This window comes from Barbus barbus (genome assembly GCF_936440315.1).
Source record: "Barbus barbus genome assembly, chromosome: 1".
Classification (NCBI taxonomy): domain Eukaryota; kingdom Metazoa; phylum Chordata; class Actinopteri; order Cypriniformes; family Cyprinidae; genus Barbus; species Barbus barbus.
Window position 1 is genome coordinate 38986979 of NC_136729.1, and position 26905 is coordinate 39013883.

At 37.6% G+C, this 26905-nt stretch overlaps 1 protein-coding gene across 1 annotated transcript in view; it reads right to left on the reverse strand.

Annotated features, from left to right (window-relative positions):
• Positions 1 to 26905, reverse strand: part of LOC306868830 (piezo-type mechanosensitive ion channel component 1-like) — a 97153-nt gene that overhangs the window by 1666 nt on the left and 68582 nt on the right. The window contains exons 18-50 of the mRNA XM_079415221.1: positions 26714 to 26877; positions 26383 to 26559; positions 25283 to 25408; positions 24465 to 24665; positions 24108 to 24312; positions 21432 to 21536; positions 20490 to 20646; positions 19216 to 19459; positions 19019 to 19115; positions 18060 to 18225; positions 17440 to 17529; positions 17254 to 17330; positions 16618 to 16695; positions 16215 to 16315; positions 16007 to 16118; positions 15821 to 15895; positions 15270 to 15454; positions 15078 to 15193; positions 13984 to 14148; positions 10114 to 10372; positions 9538 to 9726; positions 8856 to 9171; positions 8596 to 8707; positions 7231 to 7378; positions 6724 to 6938; positions 6452 to 6610; positions 6223 to 6370; positions 4248 to 4436; positions 4070 to 4162; positions 3083 to 3255; positions 2866 to 2988; positions 533 to 612; positions 12 to 198 (exon numbers count right to left, since the gene is read on the reverse strand). Coding sequence (XP_079271347.1) covers positions 12 to 198; positions 533 to 612; positions 2866 to 2988; positions 3083 to 3255; positions 4070 to 4162; positions 4248 to 4436; positions 6223 to 6370; positions 6452 to 6610; positions 6724 to 6938; positions 7231 to 7378; positions 8596 to 8707; positions 8856 to 9171; positions 9538 to 9726; positions 10114 to 10372; positions 13984 to 14148; positions 15078 to 15193; positions 15270 to 15454; positions 15821 to 15895; positions 16007 to 16118; positions 16215 to 16315; positions 16618 to 16695; positions 17254 to 17330; positions 17440 to 17529; positions 18060 to 18225; positions 19019 to 19115; positions 19216 to 19459; positions 20490 to 20646; positions 21432 to 21536; positions 24108 to 24312; positions 24465 to 24665; positions 25283 to 25408; positions 26383 to 26559; positions 26714 to 26877 — 5032 coding nt within the window. The remainder of the gene's footprint in view (positions 1 to 11; positions 199 to 532; positions 613 to 2865; positions 2989 to 3082; positions 3256 to 4069; positions 4163 to 4247; positions 4437 to 6222; positions 6371 to 6451; positions 6611 to 6723; positions 6939 to 7230; positions 7379 to 8595; positions 8708 to 8855; positions 9172 to 9537; positions 9727 to 10113; positions 10373 to 13983; positions 14149 to 15077; positions 15194 to 15269; positions 15455 to 15820; positions 15896 to 16006; positions 16119 to 16214; positions 16316 to 16617; positions 16696 to 17253; positions 17331 to 17439; positions 17530 to 18059; positions 18226 to 19018; positions 19116 to 19215; positions 19460 to 20489; positions 20647 to 21431; positions 21537 to 24107; positions 24313 to 24464; positions 24666 to 25282; positions 25409 to 26382; positions 26560 to 26713; positions 26878 to 26905) is intronic.

Below are 26905 nucleotides of genomic sequence, written 5' to 3' on the forward strand. Positions count from 1 at the left end.
ACGCTGTGTACCCGTATCCTGCTAGAAAGCCCAAACTTGGAGGGCTAACTTTGTCGTTAAAGATGACCATAGGTAGGACGCCACAGGACTCCCTGCAGTCCGCAATGCTGATGTCCCACCACTCTTGAGCTCCAGTGGTATTCACAGAGGCTTCTCTCATCAGTGACAAAGTCACATCTTGATATCCCTCCTCATCATCTGTCCGGACAAAATAAGTTTAATATATAGAGATTACTGTAAATACTACAAAAATGTATTTTTAAGAAATTTTCCATGTTGATTCCACCCAGTTATGCCACATTAATCAATCTATCCATCATAAAAATGTATATGATAGACCGAGGAATTTTTGGATATTTAAGTTTTAATGTACATTTGAAGTTGGATGTAAATATGGCATTACACAACAGTATAAATTAATGTTCAGTATGTCTCAAACAGGGTGGAAATCCATATCAAATCATTAGGGAAATTCACTGAGAATGTATTGTGCCTGACTAAAACACTAAAAAGATGTTTGAATGCTTTTTACCTTCATACAGCTGGCTAACTGGTTTTGCTTCAGCTCCATTAGGTGCTCTGATGTAGTTAGGAAACATGTGCAGCACATGTCTACAAGAGAATTACAGAGATGATCACAATCAGAGTGAGTCTAAAAAATAAGGCGGTAAGCATCTCTTGAACACTGGGGGATTAAGAAATAGAATGGTGAACTATGCACTTTTATTTGTATGCCCAATATGTTTAAAATACAAAACGTTACATTCGTTAGTAATTACATGAATCACATAAATTTATCAATTTCAATTTAAAATGTCCATAAAGTTGAGTAGTTTGCATCACTGCTGGTCATTTAGCATTTCTATTATAAAACAGTTGTCAAATATTTTAGTTCACTCCAAAATTAAAATTCTGTCATTAATTACTCACCCTCATGAAACCCGTAATATCCTTGCTGTCTATGGAGGGTCAGAGAGCTCTCAGATTCCATCAAGAATATCTTTATTTCTTCTTTCGGGTTTGGAATGACATGAGGGTGAGTAATTATTCATTTTTGGGTGAACTATCCCTGTAAATGTTTCACTACTTCCATCTTACCTTGTTCTTTTTCAACATTAAAACTGACACTTTGTTATGGAATCTGCCCTAAACCCTGCCTACTTTGATTCGATTGGCCATCTCAATCATTTTTACACTGATGAGCATTGTTAGACCTCTGAGGCAGGCCAGCTTAAAAATTTAACTTTTAAACTTTTTTTATCATTTTAACAACAAACAGTGGTGCATAATGGAGTGCAGCAGAGCAGCGCAAAAATGTAAATATTGGGAGGGGGGCAATTTAGCCATTTCTAAATATTCGGGGGGATTGTCTATGGTGTTTATGGCCCTGTGTAAAATAAACATTTGCTAAATAAGTGTCACACCAAAGACAATAACTAAAGTTTTAAAGGGGTCATATGATGCGATTTCAAGTTTTCCTTTCTCTTTGGAGTGTTACAAGCTGTTTGTGAATATATAAGATCCCTGAAGTTGCAAAGACTAAAGTGTCAAAACCAAAGAGATGTCCTTTATCAAAGTTAAGACTCGTCCACGCCCCTCTTAAACGGCTCGTTCAAACACGCCCCCACATATCTACGTCACAATGTGGAAATATTTTCGTAATGCCGCCCAAATGTTCACGCAAAGAAAGAAGCAGTGGTTTCAGTAACCGCACTAGCGTTGATGCAACCATGACAGGGAGATGCTGTGTGTTTCTATGCGGAAGCAAAAGCACTTTATTTGACCTTCCAAAAGTAGATGCATTTAGGAAACATTAAGATTACTTAGAACAGAACAGCACAACGCAGATGTTATCACAACGCATTTTATGGACGACAGTTTCGTGAGCCTAAGAGAGGAGGTAATTCTGACTTTGCTTCTGAATCAGCGACTGTATGTTTTGTTATAAGATTAAGTATTTGCTATTGACTGCTCAAATGCAGGGTTTTGCGCGGCGTGTGTGAGAGAGGGAGACACGGTCACACAACCGCAGCTTGTGTACTGCAAACACAAGCATCATCACGGTGTCTGTCATGAGACTCTGTTCCCCTTTCGGGCTTGAACTGATGGTAAAACTAAGGACATTATTAACTGTCTTTACATTTATTTTGAAAGCTAAAGCTCGTGATTATGGAAAGGGGCGTTACATTTCTGACGCGGCTTGTGGTGTTCGGCCAATCACAATGCACTGTGTCAGCTGGCCAATCAGAGCAGACTGCGCTTGTCGGAAGGAGGGACTTTGTAGAAAACTATGAGTTTGAGAGAGGCGGGGTATAGATGATGATGTACAGTATTTGAAAAAGAATGTGTTTTTTGAACATTAAAGCATGTCAACATATAACAGGAAATTTGGTGTATTTACACCAAATACACAAAATAATGATCTTTAAAAAAAAGCATCATATGACCCCTTGAATAATCAATCTAATTGTATGAGATTCAGAAAGTAACTTCTTTACTATTAATAAGCAGCAAATTAAGAGTTTTATTGAGGCAAAAGTATTTAATTGTCAGTTAATAGTGAGAATTGGTCCCCAAAATAAAATGTAACCAGTTATTCTTATAGTTATCCCTTTAGTTATTTTTAGTGTGAATAGGCCTTAACAATTGTGTTTGGTGTTAGTGCCTATAATTTTATAATGAACTACAACCAAAATGATGTAAGTGATGAAAATGAACTGAGAGTGAGACTGATCTATCATCACATGTGCACCTCACAATTTATTTTTCTTACATTCAAAATTCTGTAAGAAAAAAAAATGAACATGAGATGTGTATCTAGGATGACTGATGCCACTTTTTCCCCTATGTAGTCACAAAACTTACACAGGATCCTTCCGGTTGCCCAAAAGCAGCGAGGCCAGGTCCGCTCTGACTGGGTTCTTCGGTGATAAACTGATGGAGTGCTTGTCAAAAGTATGTTCCACTGTCCCACCTTTACCCAGGTCCCTTTCAGACACAAAGACATTATGAGCATAAGGTCCTGTACTCCCAACAGAAGCAAGTTAAATTCAAAACCACTGTCCTTCTCCATCAAACTGACCTTTGGAAGTTCCAATCCAGACGGAGGGTCATGTCACCTGTGCTGCCAAGCAGTTCCTTTATTAGCTCCCGTCTGCTCGGTGGGCTGATCCGCCACACTGACCCTGAGCTGCCCTCAATGTTGGCTGTGACTATGTCTTCATAGCTGTACATGGTAATAAACTGCATGGCCACCTGTGGACACATTTCAGTATTGGACACTAATGGAAAAGCCGACTGTTCTTTCTAGCAGAGGTTGGTACAGAAGTTGTCATCTCTGTGACCAGCAAAACGTTTTTGATTCGTATGTTTTGTTCATCATGAAATTTAGCAAATGAAGTTTATGAATTCTGAAGCCTAAATAAAATCGCCAGAAGTAAAACACGTAATAGACTATAAACCACAGTTGCATGACTTCAATGTAACCACCATTAAGCTTCTGACATCTCTTTCGGTCTGAAAGAGTTTCACTGAAGGTTTGAGTTAGAATAGTTTGCAAGTGCATGATTATAAATACTGTGGTGCTGTATAAGTAGAATAGTGAATGTAAGAGGTTTCTTTTTGGCATGATGTTTAATGTCCCCGACAACCTCAGTAGTAGCCACTTGCTAACACCTTTTTTTTTTTTTTTTTTTCAAAGACAAAAAATAGTGGATACTACTGATGTGTTTTATGTTGTAATATAAAATGTGAAAATATCTTGACCTTACTTTATATCTTGATTTATTTCAGATATTTAAACAAAAACCTGTTCAAAAACCCATTGACAATATTTTTCTAGGTTTTGGACTACAACAATACATAATCACTGTAGCACTCTATTCTTTAGTGAAATGAGTAAATACAGTGCAAAGTAAACGGTCTAATTAAAGCAAACCATTTGCTGTCACTATTAAATTGTATTGTGTACATAACATTATATCAGTTATCTTGTCATTATCAGTATCAACTGTTATTGAGTTGAATATCAATGTGAGAATGAGAGATATTACTGTTGATGTCCACTTACAGCATTTTTTCCAAACAGATTGGCAAGATGATTGTAGTACTGCTCAGTGAAAGGCTGGATGGACTGCTGCTGCACACTCATTGTGAATAAAGGCTGCAGGAGGACACACGAGTCAAATCTCTCAAATGATCAAAGTGTTGAACACTCATTGAAATGTTACAATGGTATTTAATTTTACCTCATAACCACCCAGCCTGACTGTGACAGTAACATCAAGGGGATGGTTAACCACACCTACTACGGATTTCACTAGTGAAATGAAGAGTAGTGGGAACCAAATGATGCAAATGAGGAACAGAATAATAATGCCGCCCATTCCATACTTGACAATCCTCTTTTTCTTTTGCCCTTTTGGTTGGGGATATTTCTGCAGAGAAAAGGTTTAAGCCAAAAAGTAAAATTATGTACACGTCAGAATCAAATGAAGATATAATTTCCATGAATAAAGTATAAAACCCAAAAGTCAAAAATAGTGATCAACCCTAGTTAATCAAATCAAATATTATACAGTCGTGGTCAGAATTATTGGCACCTTTGGTAAATATGATCAAAGAAGGCTTTGAAAATAAACCTGCATTATTAATCCTTTTGATCTTTTATTTTTTTTTAAATCCATCACAATGAGAAAAACCAAAGAATATATTTCTGATGTGTTGCAAAAGATAATTGAGCTTCACAAATTAGTGAAGTGGCTTTAAGAAAATTCCCATTTCCACCATCAGAGCAATAATTAAGAATTTTGAATCAACGTAAGATGTTACGAAACTGCCTGGAAGAGGACGCGTGTCTATATCGTCCTAATGTACGGTGATGAGGAGAGTTCGAGTGGCTAAAGACTCTCCAAGGACCACAGATGGAGAATTGCAGAAAATAGTCCAGTCTCGGGGTCAGAAAACCTTAAAAAAAAAAAAGTTGAACAGCACCTACATCACCACATGTTGTTTGGGAGGGTTTCCGAAAAAAATTATCCTAGCTCATCCAAAAACAAACTCCAGCATATACAGTTATCAGACACGACTGGAATTTTGCTAATTTGTTTTTTAGCAGCAAACACTCAAGATGGGTTTGGTGAACACAGGGATAAAAAGTACCCCATGTGTACAATGAAATATACTGCTGTATTTTTGATGTTGTGGGCCTATATTTCTGCTGGAGGTACTGGACATCTTGTTTAGACACATGGCATCATGGATTCTATCAAATACCAACAGATAAAAATCAATAAGTGACTGACTCTGTTAGAAATCTTATAATGGGCCATGTTTGGATCTTCCAACCGGACAATAATCCAAACACAAATCTCAAAAACAACACAAAAATGGGTCACTGAGAACAAAGCCAAGCTTCTGCTATGGTCGTTCCAGTCCTCTGACCTGAACCCTGTAGAAAATGAGTGAGGGGAACTGAAGAGAAGAAGCACCGTCATGGAGCTGGGAATCTGAAGGATCTGGAGAGATTCTGGATGAAGGAATGGTCTCTGATCTCTTGTCAGGTGTTCTCTAACCTCATCAGGCATTATAGGAGAAAATGTAGAGCTGTTAAACTGGCAAATGGAGGTTTCAAAAAGTATTGAATAAAAGGGTGCAGTTAATTGCGGCCAGTGTGTATTAGAGAAAAACACTTATTTCAGAATGATATTTCCTCCCATTTTAAATTTGTATTCTCCAATGAAAGGTTAGATTTTTGTAACAAAAAATTAAATAAAAGATCAAAAGGATTAACAATGCATATTCATTTTCACAGCCTTCTTTGATCATATTTACCAAGGGTGCCAATAATTCTGACCACAACTGTATAAATCATGAGATTTGCCATTTTTGAAACCCTGTTACCATATGGGATATGTCAGAATTCTTAAAAAAAAAAAAAAAAAAAACAATGGGTAAAAAAAGGTTTCAAGTATTTGCAAATTTCACTTAAAAGATCAGATATTTAATGCTAGTTTAGTTTTTTGTATTATTATAATTTATTAAACATGTCAGTCAATAGTATTGTGACACAGATTTATATTCTATGTCTAGAAAGTGCTACAAATATTCACTGTTTATTTAGGTTCATATGATCATATATACACCTGAATGACAAACGAAAAACAAATCCAAAATTGAAGATAGAATCAAAAATGTTTTTGCATGCCAAAGAGGACCTGCTACCTTTTCTGTCTCTCGGCTGCACTTAATGATGAAGATATTAGCGTAGATGTCCTCCACACACATCCAGTTGGAGAGAGACAGTGTCGTATCTGTCCAAACCCAGTCCATCACTGCTCGAAGCTCAACTAAAAACGGAACCAGACGGAACCTGAGGAAACAAATAATTGTGCCTATTATATCATCCTATTAGTAAATAAACTTTTGAAGAAGAATTAAGAAAAGTGCCTACCCTTGGAAAAGGAAGAGGTTGAGGTGATTGAATTTCTTTGTCAGGAAGTTTCCAAGGACTCGTGTAGGGTAGCCACAACGGATCTGATACGCTGACAACGTGAAGTAGATGCACTTGAAAAAATACCAGAGCTGGGCCACTGAGTTATGATTGAACACCCTGTGAAAATGAAAAAGATCTAATTTGTCTTTGATCATCAGATCACAGAAGTCGAAGATCACCTGTGAACCTTCTCCGATACTCAAACTGCATCTGAACACAGCCTCCCTTACCTCTCAGTGACAGCAGGAAGGATGAAGAACATCCACAGGTGGATACCGAAAACCAGTATAACCTGGAAGATGAGCTTTCCCAAGATGCTCTTCCGCAAGTAAAGTGCACGGTCAATGATCATGGTGCTGAACTGAATGAGGAGCATAACTAGAAACGCCTCAGGGACCTGGTCCTCAGACAGAGAAGAGGCTATATCTGCTGCCGCCGAGTGTTTCTGAGATAGAGCAAACATTTCACATTCAAATGGTTCTCAACTGGTTTCAAGTCAACAAGTCTATTTAATTTGATTTCCAAAATGTAGTATTATTATAAATTTATCGTATTAGTATCTTATTATTTGCATTTTGATTTGATGTTTTAACTTTTAACAGACTCAAACCAGCGGTTGATCATTTTTAATTTAGGATTGGTTCCAAATCATCCCAAATTATGCTATTCCAAATACAAATTCTGTAGGCATTATTTTACTATTTTTATGACTAAGACTGTAAGGTTTCTTTACTCACTCCAAAAGCCCAGAAACCAAACACGATGATGATAAAATCCACCACATCAGTAAGAAACATAAGAGCATAGACATCAGTAGCTGCCCGATATTCTGCATGAAGGATGTTCTGGAAGAATCCACAGGTTGGCTTATAGACATTCTTCACTCTGCACAGATGAAAACACACCACGAGATAAAATGAATGGCAGTCAAACCACAAAATACCACATTAATTCACATCATGAACCTGCAAATCAGCCGATAGCTGGTCATATGACATTTGTGGATAAAGATATGCTATATATCAATGTTTATAATATACACATGTATATATTGTATGTGATAAATTGCAATATTTTACTTCATCTGCACTGGACCTTGCACAATTATTGTCTTATCTTGTGTACAGTTTAGGTTATGGTGGAATTAAAATAATGGTGACTTTACAATAAGATTCTAACATTAGTTAACTACATTAGCTAACATGAATTAACAATGCAAAATACTTCTAAAGCATTTAATAATCTGAGTTCATTTTAACATTTACTAATATATTATTAATATCAGAAGATGTCTTTTTTGTTAATATTGTTTAATAGATTCGAGCTAACATGAACAGTTGTATTTTTAACAAAGATAATAAATGATCTTGGGGAAGTCGTGGCCTAAAGGTTAGAGAGTCGGACTCGTGATCCAAAGGTTGCGGGTTCGAGTCTCGGGCCGGCAGGGATTGTAGGTGGGGGGAGTGAATGTCCAGCGCTCTCTCCACCCTCAATACCACGACTGAGGTGCCCTTGAGCAAGGCACCGAACCCCCAACTGCTCCCCGGGCGCCGCAGCATAAATGGCTGCCCACTGCTCCGGGTGTGTGTTCACGGTGTGTGTGTGTTCACTGCTGTGTGTGTGCACGTTGGATGGGTTAAATGCAGAGCACGAATTCCGAGTATGGGTCACCATACTTGGCCGTATGTCACTTCACTTCACTTCACTTCAAATACGGTAATAAACGTATTGTTCATTATTAAATGTAATGGGACCTTATTGTAAAGCACTGTCAAAATAACGGAGTGTGTGTTGACTAAAGCCACAGTACACTTTGTCTTCTCATAGGTCTGTTCTGCATGGTGATCTACTTTTTTATATTAATGTGGAAAAAACAAATAAAATATTGCAACTTTGCAATACACAACAATAACATTTGTTTAATTCCTTGCTGGAAAATCCAGTAGTTTTACATGGCTGCTAACTGGTCCAATCTGATCATTTACGATCATTAGATGATCTAGACGATGCTGGGACACCATCAACAAACCAACTAGACTTTGATAAGCTGCAATGATCTAGTCTTTCCTGCTGGCATGAGACAAAAGCAACAAGAATCTTACATGGATAAGAAAAGTCCTTTGAGTTTTCCTCCAATAGCATTCAATAGTTTTTTACTGGTGTCCTTGCTGCATTTCTTTGACGACTTCTTCTTGGGTTCCTTCTGTCCAGTGTCTGTGAGAGGATTGTTTATACATATATCAAAATAACACTACACATAACAGATAAGTTCAGGTAAGTCAGTACAATCTTACAGACATTATTTAGGTATATTAAATAGATAGTTATATACTGTAAATAATCTTTTTTTTCCCCAACAGACCTTTTTTTGACTGTTTTTTCTTGCGGAAGCGAAGGAAACGACTCTTCTTCTTTCCATCCTCCTTCACTGCATCAAGGGTTTCTGTGGTATTTGTTTGTATGTTGGGCTCTGGGTCAGTCTGTATTTCAGCATCGGTCGGTGTTTCTGTCGATGGTGTCATTGACAGCACCTCCGTGTCGGGTTCTGGCTGTGCTCGGCTGTCCTCGTCATCTGAGAGTTGAAAGACTTTCTCGTCTCTTTCATTCTTGTTCTTCTCCAGAGATGAAAGATTGCTCTTATCTTCCTGAGGGCCCTCTTGGTCCCAGAGACCATAACGCTGAGAGAGGCAAAGTGAAAAAAGTATATCACGAACAAACTAGATGCCAAGTCATAATATAAGAAAATGGTGTTTGTAGATTGTAAGTCTTCACAGAAACGACGCCGTTATAGTAACACAAAATTGATTATGAATTCCATGTAGAATGCCCTGATATGTCAACATTAGATTTTATTTTAAAATTAGGCTTGCAAATGTAACTTCCATACCAATGCATTTCTTTCGAATTGAAAGATTTTGAATAGAACCTTTTATAACAGAATTAACTTTTGTTAATATAAAAATTTACTTTTGAATAGAATGCTTTTAACTTTTAAGCATCTGAAACAGTTTAACTAGTCTAGGCTTGTTTTTGGAGCTAAATACCTGGAGAAGCGACCGGTGAAAGAAGAGGACCAATAGCTGGAGCAAATCATAACGGATATAGTTGTCGGTTTTCTCTAGTCCCAAGATGCGAGGAGGGAAGAACGGCTTGTCCTCATTTAACTTCAGCTCATACTCAGTATTCCACGGGAAGAAGCCAAACTGAAACAGGTATTTGACCACCACCATGACCTGTGGGACACACAACAGGCCAGAGACACACAATAAGTTATTACTGTTCCACCCGCAACTGGTTTGCAAAGCTTTATATAGAAAAGCGTTTTCTGCTGGAAAACAACAGGACATACCAGCTTAACCCTAAAGCCTACTGTACCATATTTGATACTAAATTAAGTTATCAACATGATAAATACTGAAAATTGTTGTACACACTCTTCTATAGGTCTTCTGTCTTGTGTTCTGTCATATGATTGATAGTTAATATTTTCTTTAGCAAGTAAAAAGCCTTTAGTTTAATTCTAAAAACCTTTAACCCCCTTTAGGTTGTAATTATCTGAAACATATCTGAATCTAATAACAAAGTCAATTGTAAATTCAGCATTGTCTATTCTTCCCCACCTCAGTATAGATGATGGCCGTCATCCAGAACCTCTTGGAAGGTCGTGGCACAGACAGCATTGCCCAGAGAAAGACTAGAATTGGCAGCACCAGTGAGATGACAGAGGCTGTCACCAGGTTATTAAGCACGATAATGAAATAACAGACCAGCTCAGAGTGGGCTGCCAGAACATTATAGAGCGCAAAGAGCAGCTTCAGCAGTCGGTTCTGAGACGAGTAGAACTCAAGACTCTGTATCAACTCCTCAACACTGAAAGGCCTAAAACAGAGCATACAGAGAAAATAACTGTACTGCACAAATTGCAAAACAAAACTATGAATTTTATTTGATTAGCAAAGAGGTCTTATTCACATAATGTGAAATGTGAAAATATATATAAAATAAAAACTGTAAATTGTTTATGCATCACACTGCTTTTCAATGCTGAATTTATACATTTATTCTAAATTAATGATAAATAATAAATCTCTCTTTCTCTCTCCCGCTCTATATATATACAGTGCCCTCCAAAAGTATTGGAACAGTAAGGCCAATTCCTTTATTTTTGCTGTAGACTGAAAACATTTGGGTTTGACATCAAAAGATGAATATGAGATGAGAGATTAACATTTCAGCTTTTATCTACAGGTATTTTCATCTGGATCTGACACACAACTTAGAAGATAGCACCTTTTGTTTGAACCCACCCATTTTTCATGTTTCCAAAAGTATTGGAACAGATAGAATTAACATAGATTAAAGTGAAAAAGACTTAATATTTAGTTGCAAATCCTTTGCTTTCAATAACTGCATCAAGCCTGTGACCCATTGACATCACCAAACTTTTGCATTCTTCTTTTGTGATGCTTTTTCAGGCTTTCAGCGCAGCTTCTTTCAGTTTTGGGGGGTTACTCCCTTCAGTCTATTCTTTAGCAGGTAAAATGCATACTATACAGGGTTTAAGTGTGGAGATTGACTTGGCCAGTTTAAAACCTTCCACTTCTTGCCCCTGATGAACTCCTTTGTTGTTTTGGCACTATGTTTTGCGTCATTATCTTGCTGCACGATGAAGGATCTCCCAATCAGTTTGGTTGCATCTTTCTGTAAATTGTCAGACAAAATATTTCTGTAGACTTCGGAGTTAATTTTGCTGCTGCCATCATGTGTTACATCATTAATGAAGATTAATGAGCCTGTCCCAGAAGAAGCGATGAAAGCCCACGCCATTACATTACCTGTGTAATGTTTACTATAATGTACACCTGTGTACACTGTGTTTCAGATGAGCTTGTATGTTTGGGATCATGAGCAGATCCTTTCTTTCTCCAAACTTTAGCCTTTCCATCACTTTGGTCCATAAAATCAGTCCATAAAACCTTGTCCCAGAATATTTGAGGCTCGTCTCCTATTCTTCTTGCTAATGAGTGGTTTGCATCTTCTGGTGTAGCCTCTGTACTTTTGTTCCTGAAGTCTTCTGCGAACAGTAGATTGTGATACCTTCACTCCTGCCCTCTGGAGGTTGTTGCTGATGTCCCTAACAGTTGTTTTAGGCTCTTTCTTTACAGCTGTCACAATGTTTCTGTCATCATCTGCAGATGTTTTCCTTGATCTACCCATTTGAGGTGTGTTACTTAGTACACCAGTGGTTTCTTTCTTCCTCAGGAGATTTCAAATGGTTGTACTTGGTATTGCCAGTGTTTGTGCAATGGTTTGATTGATTTTTCATCTTCTCTCAGCTTCACAATTGCTCGTTTTTCACCCATAGACACCTCTCTGGTTTTCATGTTGGTTACACGTCTAACTAACTATAAATGCAGTCTGCGCGGATCTGAAACTGAGCGCAGACATTCAGTGGCATTTATTGTTTGAATAATCAATTAATAGGACACACCAGGGAAACAAAACACACCGGTCAGTCACATGTTCCAATACTTTTGGTAACATGAAAAATGGGTGGGTTCAAACAAAAGGTGCTATCTTCTAAGTTGTGTATCAGATCCAGATGAAAATACCTGTAAATAAAAGCTGAAATGTTAATCTCTCATCTCATATTCATCTTTTGATGTCAAACCCAAATGTTTACAGTCTACAGCAAAAATAAAGGAATTGGCCTCACTGTCCCAATACTTTTGGAGGGCACTGTATATATACAGTGGGGCAAATAAGTATTTGATGCACTGCCGATTTATCAAGTTTTCCCACTTACAAAGAATGGAGAGATCTGTAAATTTCATCGTAGGTACACCTCAACTGTGAGAGACATAATATTTTTTTTAAATTATGATTAACTTCCATTTTATTGCATGAAATAAGTATTCGATCCCCTACCAACCAGCAAGAATTCTGGCTCTCACAGACCTGTTAGTTTGTCTTTAAGAAGCCCTCCTATCCTCCACTCATTACCTGTATTAATTGCACCTGTTTGAACTTGTTACCTGTATAAAAGACACCTGTTCACACACTCAATCAATCAGACTCCAACCTCTCCACTATGGGCAAGACTAAAGAGCTTTCTAAGGACACTAGGGACAAAATTGTAGACCTGCCCAAGGCTTGGCTGGGCTACAGGACAATAGGCAAACAGCTTGGTGAGAAGGCAACAACTGTTGGCGCAATTATTAGAAAATGGAAGAAATTCAAGATGACTGTCAATCTCCCTCGGACTGGGGCTCCATGCAAGATCTCGCCTCATGGAGTATCAATGATCCTGAGAAAGGTGAGAGATCAGCCTAGAACTACACGGGAGCACCTGGTTAATGACCTGAAGAGAGCTGGGACCACAGTCTCAACAGTTATCATTAGTAACACACTACACCGTCATGGATTAAAATCCTGCAGCGCGCGCAAGGTCCCCCTGCTCAAGCCAGCACATGTCCAGGCCTGTCTGAAGTTTGCCAAAGACCATCTGGATGATCCAGAGTAGGCATGGAAGAAGGTCATGTGGTCAGATGAGACCAAAATATAATTTGGTATAAAATTTGGTATAAACTCCACTCGCCGTGTTTGGAGGAAAATGGAGTACAATCCCAAGAACACCATCCCGACCGTGAAGCATGGGGGTGGAAACATTATGCTTTGGGGGTGCTTTTCTGCAAAGGGGACAGGACGACTGCACCGTATTGAGGGGAGGATGGATGGGGCCATGTATCGCCAGATTTTGGGCAACAACCTCCTTTCCTCAGTAAGAGCATTGAAGATGGGTCGTGGCTGGGTCTTCCAGCATGACAATGACTCAAAACACATAGCAAGGACAACTAAGGAGTGGCTCCGTAAGAAGCATTTTAAGGTCCTGGAGTGGCCTAGCCAGTCTCCAGAACTGAACCCAATAGAAAATCTATGGAGGGAGCTGAAAATCTGTGTTGCCCAGTGACAGCCCCAAAACCTGAAAGATCTGGAGAAGACCTGTATGGAGGAGTGGGCCAAAATCCCTGCTGCAGTGTGTGCAAACCTAGCCAAGAACTACAGGAAACGTCTGATCTCTGTAATTGTAAACAAAAGTTTCTGTAACAAATATTAAGTTCTATTTTTCTATTGTATCAAATACTTATTTCATGCAATAAAATGGAAATTAATTATTCAAAAATCATACAATGTGATTTTCTGGATTTCTTTTTTATATATACTGTCTCTCACAGTTGAGGTGAACCTACAATGAAAATTACAGATCTCTCCATTCTCTGGAAGTGGAAAAACTTGAAGCATCGGCAGTGTATCAAATACTTATTTGCCCCACTGTATGTATATATATATATATATATATATATATGTCAATTAGATTAAAACGCATTTCTAAAGTACTTAAAAAAAATTTAAAAAATCAGAGCGTACAAAAGTGCTGTACTCTTTAAAAATGGCAGAAGATCATACAGTCATGTCATAAAGAGCAGCACCTTTCTGAAAGCAGTTCACTAGCAGTTCTGGAGCGTCGAGGGAGGTGGGTGTGTTGGCTGTAAAAAGGCTCTGTATCAAGCTCTAATGTTAGTTCAGAGGATAGAGTTGTGCTGCTGAAGTCACGGGACTTTGGAAAACCACCCAGTGTCTCCAACTCAACCACACTGCAAAACAAATGGGACATTTGGTCTTGATTGACAGAAACAAGATACATAAAAGATCCTCTGTTGGCCTCCTGTGCCATCCATCTGGATATCCCACACTATTAAGCATCAAGTACTGTACTATACATTCTAATTAGCCGTGATTGTCGTGTTGCAAATAATTTTCACTTTCATTACGGACATACCAACACAGCATTAATCATAACCACTAAAAACATATCTAATCAAATATCAAAAAGGAAACGTTTTACATTTTTGAAAAAGACTGAGACCACCTTGAAAATCTGGGATTCATAACCTAATTTTAAATTAGAAATAACTAGAAAGTTTTATGATTTTGCAAAGTGTAAAATTTAAAAAGTTTCAATTTAAAATTTAACATTTAAAAGTTATGACTTGCACTAACATCATTCTAATATACTGATTTGGTGCTTAATTATGGATTATTATTGGTGCTCAGTTATTAATAGTGGTTCTTTACTGTCTGTGTTTTGCTGCTTAATATTTTTTGTGGAAATGTTTTTCATGATTCCTAATGAATGGAAAGTTCAATGAACAGCATTTATTAGATTTAAGTTTTATTATTATACCAAACATTTGAATTGTAGTGTAACATGATTTCCACAAAAATATCACGTCGCAAAAATTGTTTTCAACATTAATATTAATAAGAAATGTTTCTTGAGCACCAAATAACCATTTGAGGATGAGTTCTGAAGGATCGTGTTACACTGAAGACTGGAGTAATAAAATCCAGCTTTTTAAAAATATGTTCAAATAGAAAACGTTTTTTTAAAATTGCAATAATATTTCACAATTGGTGATATTAAGTCCTTGAACAAAAGGTCATTTGTTTGACATTTTTTGACAAATTCTTGGCTATGTAGACATCAATGTAGGAAACTGGCTGCTGGGCAGGTCAGACTCACTTGACATTACTGTTGAAACGAACATTGTCCGTGTCAGTTTCATCGAGACATGTCTCAACAGTGAGATTCTCACTGTCCTGTGATATCTGATCATCCATGGGTTCTCTGGAAGGTCTCTGTGAATGGAACAAAATTCATGAGAACAATGCCAACAACACATTGGATAAGGTTTTTTTTGAGCGAGTTGCTCACCTGGCTGATGTTGTGAATGAAGAGGTGGCGCTCCTCAGAGAGGACCATGGAGGTGTCTACATACTGCTTGGTGAGCAAATTAAGCCACATAGTGAATCCGTCCACCATTGCCAGGAAAAGCACCCACAGGAACTTCAGTATGTCCAGAATCCTCTGCACTATATCACTGCCAGTGCCTTGAGATGCTGTAAAATCAGAATAATGCACTGGGATGTCTTTTGAAATACACCCTCAAGCTCTTCTGTTTTTAGATGCTTACAGTTAGGTGGTATAGTTATTTTCAAATGGCTGTGCCATTAACCTAGATGTGTTATTATTTAGGTAGCTATACACAATATATGTAGCTATGCACTATATATTTAACTAACTACAATTATTTTTACTACAATAATTTTGCTCAGTAAAACTCTCCTCAAACTGTTGCACTGCTATCAGATCTAAAAGAGAAAACTGACAATAGAAAGACAGTTTATGCTAATGGACACTACAGCAGCAACATTGATTTTTTATTTTTTTATTTCACATTTATTCCTCACCCATGACTTACTTACCCACATCATCTCCTTCCTCTTGCATCTCCTCCACTTCTTTCCCATCAAAAACTGCTTCACCCTCCTCAGTGTCATCTGATAACCACAGAGAGAAATAGATTCTATATTCCACTGTAATATGATAAAGCGTGCAGCTGAATCCTTTGCTTCTTAGTGTATGTATTACTGTATATTTCAATGTTTAACCTGTAGCCTGAGAAGTTTGTTGCTTCTTTGCTTCCGCTCTCTGCTCTCTCTGCCTCTGCTGACGGTCTTTTAGAGCTTCTTTTGCGCTGGTGACCCAAGCCTGGTATGCCAGCTGTGGAAAACAGTTTAGACACATACATTTTACACATTTATCCCTATAAAAACCGCCTCGCCAAACATAGAACAAAGTCAATACAAAGCATGTCACCTGAAAGGCAGTCTGTTGACGAGGTTTCTGTTCCTCCTGAAAGGATTCATCTTCCTCTCCGCTGTCAGACTCAAACATGTAGTATTCCCCAGAATGCAACACTGAAACAACAACAGTAAATCATACATATATTCTGAATCCTTTGCTCTCTTTCAAGAAAATAGGTTCAAATGGTGTACAGTGGGCCAGGATCGTTATAATGAACTAACACTTTATTGACTTCAAATTAAATAAACTTTTCTCATTTTCTTTAGATTGACTTGATGTATTAAAATGAGCAGAATATACAGAACTTTATTAAATCTCAACTTCTTCATATCTTCATATGATATGAAATGATTTGCATACTCTGACAGGGCTAAGCTTGATATTCACTAAGTAGAAAAGCTGTTTGTGAGTATACCAGTTGCATGGTCCATCCAAGGATACTGCCACTGTTTGGACTTCGATAACTGTCTCTTCTTCTTCTGTTCCTTGGAGTCTGTGAGGTGAAATACATATGTAAGTAATGTTATGACTGATGCACTCTCACTAGTAGCTCTGCACAGAATTTGCACTCGCAGAAATCCTTTCTGATTTCCATGAAATCTGAACAGTCGTTTACCACATACTAAACATCCCCTTCCTTGTACATGTTTGTTTATTAAAAAGAAAGTCATTATTTTCTAACAACCGCCTAAACATTCCCTTCCTTTTCCCTATTTGTTTATTAAAAGAATACACCAAATAATAAAAAAGTTCAGAATTTTCTCACTCTCATTCGTCTTCACAGAAGAAAAGAATGTCATACAGATTTGTATTACAATGTGGGAGTAAATAGTGACAATGTTCATATGTGGGTCAACCAACATTTGAAATATTCTTGCTTTCAGAGACCTACAAGAGTATAATACTCTGTTTAATGCACTTTACCATATTAAAATCCATTTTATAGAATTCCACAGATTTTTACACACAAATTGGAACCGCAACAATTAAGCGCAGTTATTTCAAATCACAGCTGATCAAAGTTATAGTTTAAATGGTAATGCATTTGTACCTGATGGCTGCTCCTCTATATCTGAAGATTTGCGTCCTCCTTTATACTTCTTCTGTTTGTCACGGATGCGGTTCATCCTGAGGAATATATATATATATATATTTATATACATATAAAGTGACTAGAGCTCAGGAAGGACATTTATTGAATGATTGATTATGGTGAAAAAAGACACTGTTAACTCACGATTCCTTTAGCTGCTGAAGTGACTTCTTCTCTGCCTGCTGATAGAAATGCATGTTCTTTGTCATGCTGGCTCGGAACAGCTCGAAACCCCTTAATGCAAAACACACACATGAAAAACCAGGTCAGAAAATAAACTTCATATGTTAGAAATACCCTAACTTATACACTAAATCGCTGTTTTTGTTGTATTCCACTCAACTTTGAAAGTTCAAATTTTGAACTTTATATTTTGAAAAGTGTAACACAATTAGACTTCAGGATGAAAACCTTAGAATTCACCCTGGCCTAGATACATTTATGATGCCAAATAAACATGGCAGCCTCCAGAGAGATGTATGCAGTTAGTGTTAAACATTCAAGCTAAAAACTAATTGCATAATAACAACAATTAATAAATTATTTGCATAGATGGTAAAATGAACTTTTATGTTAACAATCATTCACTTAAAAATGCTAGCATAGCCATTTTGTTTCTTTATACATCCTATTTAGAGAATAAGACGAGAGAAGTCTAGAGTCGTAAGTCAGATTTATCAATTTCTCACACCTGACTGAATGGAAAGAATGAAATAACTGCCCCAACTGCCCCTTCTGAAGTGTCCATCAGGGGGCGCACTTACCGAGAGGCCTGTCGCGCTGATGCTTGAAGATCTGCAGATACGTGCAAAAAGTAAAAACTGAGGAAGACTCTCCTCTGTAGCAGGAGGAAGAAGAAACAGATGCTGTCCCAGATAATGCCAGCCTCTTCCACAGGCAGAGAGCATTCTTTATCACGCACTGAATTAGCTGAGGAAGAAACACATACACATAAGTAAGATTACATCTGACTCGCTGTGGTTTGTGATGTGGCATATTTTAAGATATTTAAAATGTTGTGCACATAGAAAAATATTTCAAATGGTGGAAAAAATGGATCTCATCTCATTTATGTGCATTTTTAAAGAAGATTTTACAAGCATTGTCCTGTTGATTCTGCTCATTACTATACACACTTGTCATCGACTATATTTGAGTATATTTTCATAATTAAAATGAGCTGAAACTTAATTTGCATACATTAGCTGACATGTAATTATGCATAATTTATTGTTAGGGTTAGGTTAGTATAATAGTATGAAGTGTTACTAAAAAAGAAAATTTTACAATGTGGTAAAAAGAACAAAAAAAATCATAATATAAATCTGAATATCTTGCACACTTTACTCTAGTAAATTTAACTTGTATTAAGGACATTACATGGCTTTATGATTCTGATTGGTCAATTACCACACTAAGCAGGCAAATATTTTTATTGTAACATCCACTTAATACTTGATATTTTAGTTTTGGCCATGGGAACAAAACAGCATGTCTTTCTAAATTCTCTACTCTGTGCTCTCTTTGCATATAAACAATGTAGAACAGCTAATTGCCACAATGTTGTGAGAACTTATTTAGATATTTTTACTCTAGACAAAAACAGTTTTTAAGTAAAATATTATGACAGTGTGCTTGACAACAATGATACGAAGGAAGTGCACCGTGGGAAAACTTTGGCAACTGCCACTCTATGGCAACGCATCAGCAGTGCAAAACTTACGGTCATAGTAGCCTTTGACTGTGCACACCAGACTGAAGAGCTGAATTACCCAGCAGAAGTTCTTCTGCATCTCCAACACAAACACACAGGCCAGGATCTAACACAAGAAAAGGGCTGCTGTAAAAAAGTTGTTCTCTTTGTAGCTGTTTGCAAGTTATATGGCTTAGTGAGTCAGCGTAGTAGGACTGTTCACTAACAGACAGGATGTTCTTGGAAATGATCACAGCCACATTGTATATGATCAGACAATCCCACAGGACCAGACGTGTACGTGATGGTTTGATCAGCAGACGTGTGCCGAAGAGCAGGAAGAAGAAGCAGGCCATAAGATACCCCAACCCGAAAACACTGATCCGAGTGGCACCGGTCACAAACAGCACCGACAGCACAAACCAGAACATGTACCGGAAAACCAGGACCTTTGCCATGTCCAGATAGGACCTTCAATACATAGAGAGACACACACAGATATTATTTTTCAATACAAGACATTCATGAAGCAAATAGTTCCTAAAAATATAAAATAATTGTATAATTGAGTAATTGTTACATTTTATTATCTACAGAGCAGTTTCTTATCATATTACTCTTTATCGTTTATAAAAGCAATAAACCATGTTAAATAAATATGAAAATGAAAATTGTCTAAATTTACTCACCCTCGGGCCATCCAAGATGTAGATTAATTGTTTCTTCATTGAAAAAGATTTGGAGAAATTTAGCATTACATCACTTGCTCACCAATGGATCCTCTGCAGTGAATGGGTGCCGTCAGAACGAGAGTCCAAACAGCTTATAAAAACATCACAAAAAGCTGTGTGTTTGTAATAAACCCATTAAGATGTTTTTAACTTCAAACCATTGCTTCTGGCTAAAATACAAGTCCTCTATCGATAAAAAGTTGCCTTGTCTGTTCAAAAAAGTTGCCTTGTCTGAATCAGGAAAGAAATATGCACAGATCAAGCACTGTTTACGAACAAAAACAGTTTAAAACAGTTCTAAACAAATGCAGTGTCATTGGATTTTGTTGTGAGAGAAACCAGAGAATTTGTCACTGAAGGTGAAGGTCACTGAAGTGTTATTACGGATTTTAGCTAGAAGCAACAGTTTAAAGTTAAAACACCTTAATGATGGATTTCTTTCTTAAAAACACACAGCTTTTCACTTCACAAGATGTTAGTTGATGGACTGGAGTGGTGTGGATTACTTGTGGATTATTGTTATGCTTTTATCAGCTTTTTGGATGTTCTTTCTGACGGCACCCATTCACTGCAGGGGATCCAATAGTGAGTAAGTGCTATAGTATATTGCTATATTTCTCCAATCTGTTCCAATGATAACTCATCTACATCTTGGATGGCCTGAAGGTGAGTACATTTTCCAAATTTTAGCTCCTTTTGCATTAGATTGTATTACCAAGTAAAGCTGTTTTTATTTCTCATGCTTTACTAAAGTACACACAATGCGTTACCTGCAATTGATGAAGTTGGGGGCTGGGTTGAAGGGCATATCCTCCATGGGGTCAGGGTTGTCTTTGTTCTCACCTCCCATGACCATCCACTCTTCTTTTTTCTCATTTTCAAAGACAACCCACTGCTGGGAGGCACACATCAGCAGAAGGAAGTCCGCTGCAACAGAACATTTTGTAAACATTTTATGTATTTTGGAGGGGCCTCAAATTTCACTATATTCACCTTTTTTTCAACACAGAATTCATAAGCCATTAAAAGTAAACAATGAAACGAATAACAGTGCAGTAACAAACAGTGAAACTATTTGCACTACAAACAAGTGTTAATGATTCTGACAATACACTGAAACAATATGATAAAAATTAAAAAAAGGTTGACATTGCTTTGATCCAGAAAGCTCATTTGTGGATGGATGATGTTCATAGATGCAATGGTAAATATTACAAGGTGGTCTCTTTTGCTACGAGGTGTTTTGATAACTGTTTGAAGAAATGTAAATATTTCAATTTTAGACAGAAATGGTGATAGGGCTGACAGAATTGCCTGTACATCACTTGTGAAAAGTAATTCTCCCTGATCCTAACTGATTATTATGTTGTTTCTGCTTCAGTTGTTTGCTCTTTTCTCCTCGTACAATCATGCAGACCATTGTTGTTTTTGTGTTCATGTATGCTTTTTTTTCTGGTTTCTTTTCATGTACTTGAGTTTGCCTTTTAAATAAAATAAAAAATTGTTCACAAAAAAAAAGTAATCATTCTTAAAAACAAAAAAGTTTAGAATTTGTTTGCAGATGCCACTTGGTTTGATATTGTATAGTTTAATGTAACGACAGTCGTACATTTTTTTTACATGGCTTAAGTGTCCATATATGTTTCGAGTCCCCTATAGGTAGGACAACTGGTGAGTAATTATATTGCTGTTCAGTTGAAGGTGTCACTTACATATGAGGTTCCTAGAGTTGGGGATGGTGAAGAAGTCAGGTAAATAGATCCATTTAACCAGAGCTGAATGGATAGTTACAGAGGTTCTCCATCTCCAAGGGTAATCTATAGCCATGTGAGACAGGTCAGGTTACTAGAGTCAGGTCACTTACCAAGAAAACTTGCACTGATACTGAGCAGCATAGACACACAGGATGTGTCCTTGTAATTAATCTGTGGCAACTGGCAGCCGAGCTGACTTAAACTTGTTTTAGGTCTTATAAAGTCAAGTCAAATTTATTGATAAAGCGCTTTTCAAAAAACATTGTTTCAAAGCTTTACAGAAATACATCATGTTAATGTTTATAATATCTTAATGCCTTATTGTCACAGGGTGAAAATAGCTTTGTGGGCAGTGCGCCAACATATAGCGTTGTTGCATGTTGGGAGTCCCGAGTATGAGTCCTGGCTCGTTGACCTGGATCGTTGACCTTTTACAGTCCCGTCATAATCTCTCTCTCCTGACTACATACATACTGTCCTAACATAATAAAGGCAAAAACACCAAAATAAATCGTAAAAAAATTCCAACATATCACTGAAGTAAAACAATTCAATGGGGGGGGGGGGTCTCACTGTGAAATAAATGCTTTCTCTAGTTCATGTTGGCCACAATTATTGGCACCCAATTATTGCAACGTCTTTTTCCCAGGGTAACAGCTCTGAGTTTTCTCCTATAATGTCTGAAGAGTTTGGAGAACACCTGATAAGAAACCAGAGACTATTTTCTTTACACAGAATCTCTCCAGATCCTTCAGATTCACAGCTCCATGTTAGTACTTCTTCTCTTCAGTACACTCCACTCATTTTCTGTAGGGTTCAGGTCAGAGTACAGGGACAGCCATGGTAAAAGATTCATTTTGTGCTCAGTGACCCATTTTTGTGTTTATTTTGATGTTTGTTTTGGATTGTTGTCCTGGTGGAAGATCCAAACACGACCCATTAAAAGATTTCTAACAGAGGCAGTCAGGTTTTGATTTTTTTATCTGTTGGTATTTGATAGAATCCATGATGCCATGCATCTGAACAAGATGTTCAGGACCTCTGGCAGAAAAACAGGCCCACAACATTAAAGATCCAGCAGTATATTTAACCGTGGACATGGGGTACTTTTTTATCCCTGTTTGTACTAAACTCATCTGGTGGGTTTGCTGCCAAAAAGCTATTTTTTTTCAGTTTCATCTGACCATAGAAGCCAGTCCCATTTGAAGTTCCAGTTGTGTCTGACAACTGAATTTCCTGGAGTTTGTTTTTGGATGAGTGAGGATAATTTTCCTTGAAACCCTCCCGAACAACATGTGGTGATGTAGGGGATGTTTGATATATTTTTTTTAGGTTTCTGACCTCAAGACTCAACTAATCTCTACAATTCTCTAGCTGTGATCCTTGGAGAGTCTTTGGCTACTCAAACTCTCCTCCTCACCGTGCATTAGGACGATATAGACACGTCCTCTTTCAGGCAGATATTTAACATGGTGGAGATGGCGCAGTGGATAAGACACATGCCTTTGGTGTGAGAGACCCGGGTTCGAATCCACTGTGAGACACCAATGTGTCCCTGAGCAAGACACTTAACCCCTAGTTGCTCCAGAGGCGTGCGACCTCTGACATATATAGCAATTGTAAGTCGCTTTGGATAAAAGCGTCAGCTAAATGAATAAATGTAAAATGTAAATGTAACATCTTTAGTTGATTGGAACCTCTTAATTATTACCCTGATGGTGTAAATGGGGATTTTCAATGCTTTAACTCTTTTCTTACAGCCACTTTCTATTTTGTGATGCTCAACAATCTTGTTCTGCACATCAGAACTATATTCTTAGGTTTTGGTCTTTGTGTCCCTCATATTTATAATCCTGTGGAACAGGAAGTCATGGCTGGACAATTTCATGCTCCTAGTCACCCTAGTGTGCTAAAAAAATTAAATATGAATGGGAATATACTTCAGAGATATTTTACTCATAATAATTTCTAGGGGTGCCAATAATTGTGGCAAACATTCAGTGGAGAAAAACATTTATTTTATCATGAGATTTTCTCCCCACTTTCAATTGTTTTACTTCAATGATAGGTTAGAATTTTGTGAATTTTTTGAGTGAGGGATCAAAAGGATAAACAATGCAGATTTATTTTCACAGCCGCCGTTGCTCATGTCTATCAAGGGTGCCAATATTAGTGGCACTGTATTATCCTACGTCAGTATAACATATGGTACATGCTGTGGGGGAGAAAAAAATAATACATTTTATATTTTGCTACGGTATAATAATCAAGCAGTTGAGATTTGCTACATAGTACGTCACTTAACATGAGTGTACTGTGTGTATCCGAGTAAGGCTGAAGAAACGTATAGTAGTTGTGTAATTCATTAGTAATCTCATTAAGCAGGACAGGTTGAAGGACCAGCAGCCCAACAGCACCAGCTTTAAAATGTGTCTCAAGAGTCTTGTGTTCTGTTCCATTTCAATGCCAGATGTTGAACTTTTTTTTTGGATTCAAGAACCCATCCTGTGTGAATGTCCAAAACAAAATGGCTGTGCGACCTCTATATTCCTTTAATTTTAGACAAAAATGATTGCTGTTAAAGTGATATGTTAAGTGATATCACTGTTGATTTTAATAGAATGGTAGACTCACCTATACAGAGGGCAGGAGGGATGCCCACACACAGAACATACTGGTATATCATGAAGACAACCAGAAACAGGCAGTACTTTGACCAGATCTTGGCAATGGCTGCTCTGCGCCGCTGCACCATGATGGCCACCAACCAACAGCCGTGGATAATAACCAGGAAGTTCATACGCTGGCCAATAACATTCACAGTCATGATGAAGCAGATCTAGAGGTGAAAGTTAACATTAGATTTAATATTTGTGCTTTGATAGCAACTGATATTGAGAAATGGTTTGCGATATCTATTCTGAAACATTCATAAACATGTATATCCAATAGCATGCGTTTATGATGTTTTTAGTTTGGTGGATGTCATACTTCAAGGCCAAACTTGTAAAAGCTGTAGTTGAGCAGGTATTTGATGCAGTGGAGGAGACCCTTGTCCAGCGTGTCACGGGTGGCCTGGGGAAAGATGACTGGAATAGGGGGAGGTGAGCACTGCTGTTGTCTGTAATGATGAATCTGGTGCCGGTACACTGTTGCCTCAAACACCAGCAGCATCAGGACCAGCAGATGATCCTAATGGAACAGAACACAAGCCTAGTGTGCAACTTACTAAAACTGTAACCGTATGTGATTTCAAACAAATGACGATGTGTCATATTAACAAAGACAAAAAAAATACCTATTTTACCTTCTTGTGAGCTTGTATAATATAACGCAGCTCCAAGCTCACAGGCTTATTTAGTATGCAACACAACAAAGTACACAAAGTACTACTTACTCAAAATGTAGTGTACAACATTGTTGTCATTTGACCTCATGACCTTACATGTTAAGTTTAGCAAGTGGTGTCCAGTTAACTTGAAAATGATTTTTTACAATTTTGTGGGAAAAAAAAAGAATAATGAAGGCATTTTTAATCAAAAAATCTATTTTTAAAAGTTAAGGTCAACATTTGACCAATCACTTTCCTTGACTTTTTCTCTTTTTTTCTCAATCATTTAGAGATTGAGATTTCACTTACAAAAAAGTGACACTTTAAACTTGAGCATACGATTTTAAAAATAACACTATAAAATACTACAAAAAGCCACAAAAAACACTAAAAATATGCCATATGTGCAGATATTTCTTGGTCAAACAGAGTAAGTATTTTCGCTTTTGTTCGTATGAAATGTAAAACAGAATCTCACCTTGGTGTAACCAAGGATAGTAGCGTCTTTCCTAACACCAAACCAGTTGGCTGGGTCCACAGGTGCTTTATACAGGGTGGAATTCAGCATTTCATCCCGTTCTAGACTGGTTTCATTGACCATTGGCTACAATACAGAGAGAAAAGGAGTAAACAATGTGGCCTAAATCAGCAAGTATCCAACATGAAGTTATTTTTCTGTCCTCGCTGAAAGTGAAAGGTGCCAACATAATACCTTGTTGCTACATCATGTTGAATCTGTTTAGGACACTTTACAATTACTGAATGGAAAAAAACTAACTGGCGAGAAACACAAGGAACATTTCAAGTCCGCTAGACATCTTTTAGGCTGCAAGGCAAAATCCTGTCAGCAGAATAGACTAATTACTCTGAAGAGGAATGTTTGGCCATTTATATGGCGATAAACACAAGCCTTTTTAACAGCAAGCCTGAGGAATAGCCGTAGCGTTTGTAAATCACCTGAGAATAACAATTCACTTCCCAAACACCGATAAAACGCAAGACTAAACACATCAACTTCATCTACGCTTGAGGGTATTTGTTTAATTAGTGCTAAGTTTATGAGACCAGCAGGGTGCCGAGACGCAAGTATCACACAAATCATGAGCGAGACGGTGTTGCTGTTATTTATCTTGGTACACGTGTGGGAGGAAGTGTGTACTTGCTGCGTGAATGTGTTTAAAAGTACTTAGGTAAGTATAAAGTAGATTTTAACATTTTATGAAGTAAATGGGAGTGCTTTCTCATGCAAAATCAGAATAATATGCTGTTCTGAGGAGACCCACATGTAGTCCTAAAATGTCCTGCATGGCAATCAGTATGCATTGCTATCTACGTGGTATTAGTGTGGTAGGTTTTTTCTTTCAATCTGACAATATATTTGCTAATTCCTTGCTAATTAAAAAAAACAACAACAACTAAAATTTTCATATTTATTACAGCAAATGCAAAAATGTGATGTTAAATAGTTCAGGATTTGTTCAAATGACAGAAGCCATATGCTTACCTTAGAAAACAATTTTGAACTAACAATGCATAAAGTGTGTTTGTAAGCATGTGTGTTTAGGTGCCCTGTCTTACCAAAGTGCAGTTGTTGGAGTACTCTGCAGGGTTGACAACACTGAGCTGGTACAGCATCTTGCAGACGATGATGACACAAACCCAGATGGTGGAGAAACAGGAGGCCATTCCTCTGAAACGGCCGTAAGGCATGGCAAAACTCCACAGCACCACCAGGACCAAGTTCATTGCAGATGGCTATGATTGAAGGGGGAAAACAAGATAGTAAATACAAGGCAAGTGAAGTGTGAAACAAGATAGGCGGAAACAGATAGCTGTTTCTCTGGTGTGCTGAGAAACGACATAAATAACTGCAGGTTATGAAGTGGCATAAATATAAGAGTGTGCAGACCTCCAATAGCGCCACCCAAACAACAAAATGAGCCACAATTTTGACGATGTGCAGCTCCAATACTCTCCAAATGAAACTCTGGACATGGGTCAAGGTGTCAGAGAACTTCCTAGACAGAACCATTAGTCTGTCCATCACCAGTCCCCACTTGCTGGGTATCGCCTCTGAAAATAGTAAGAATGCACACTAAAA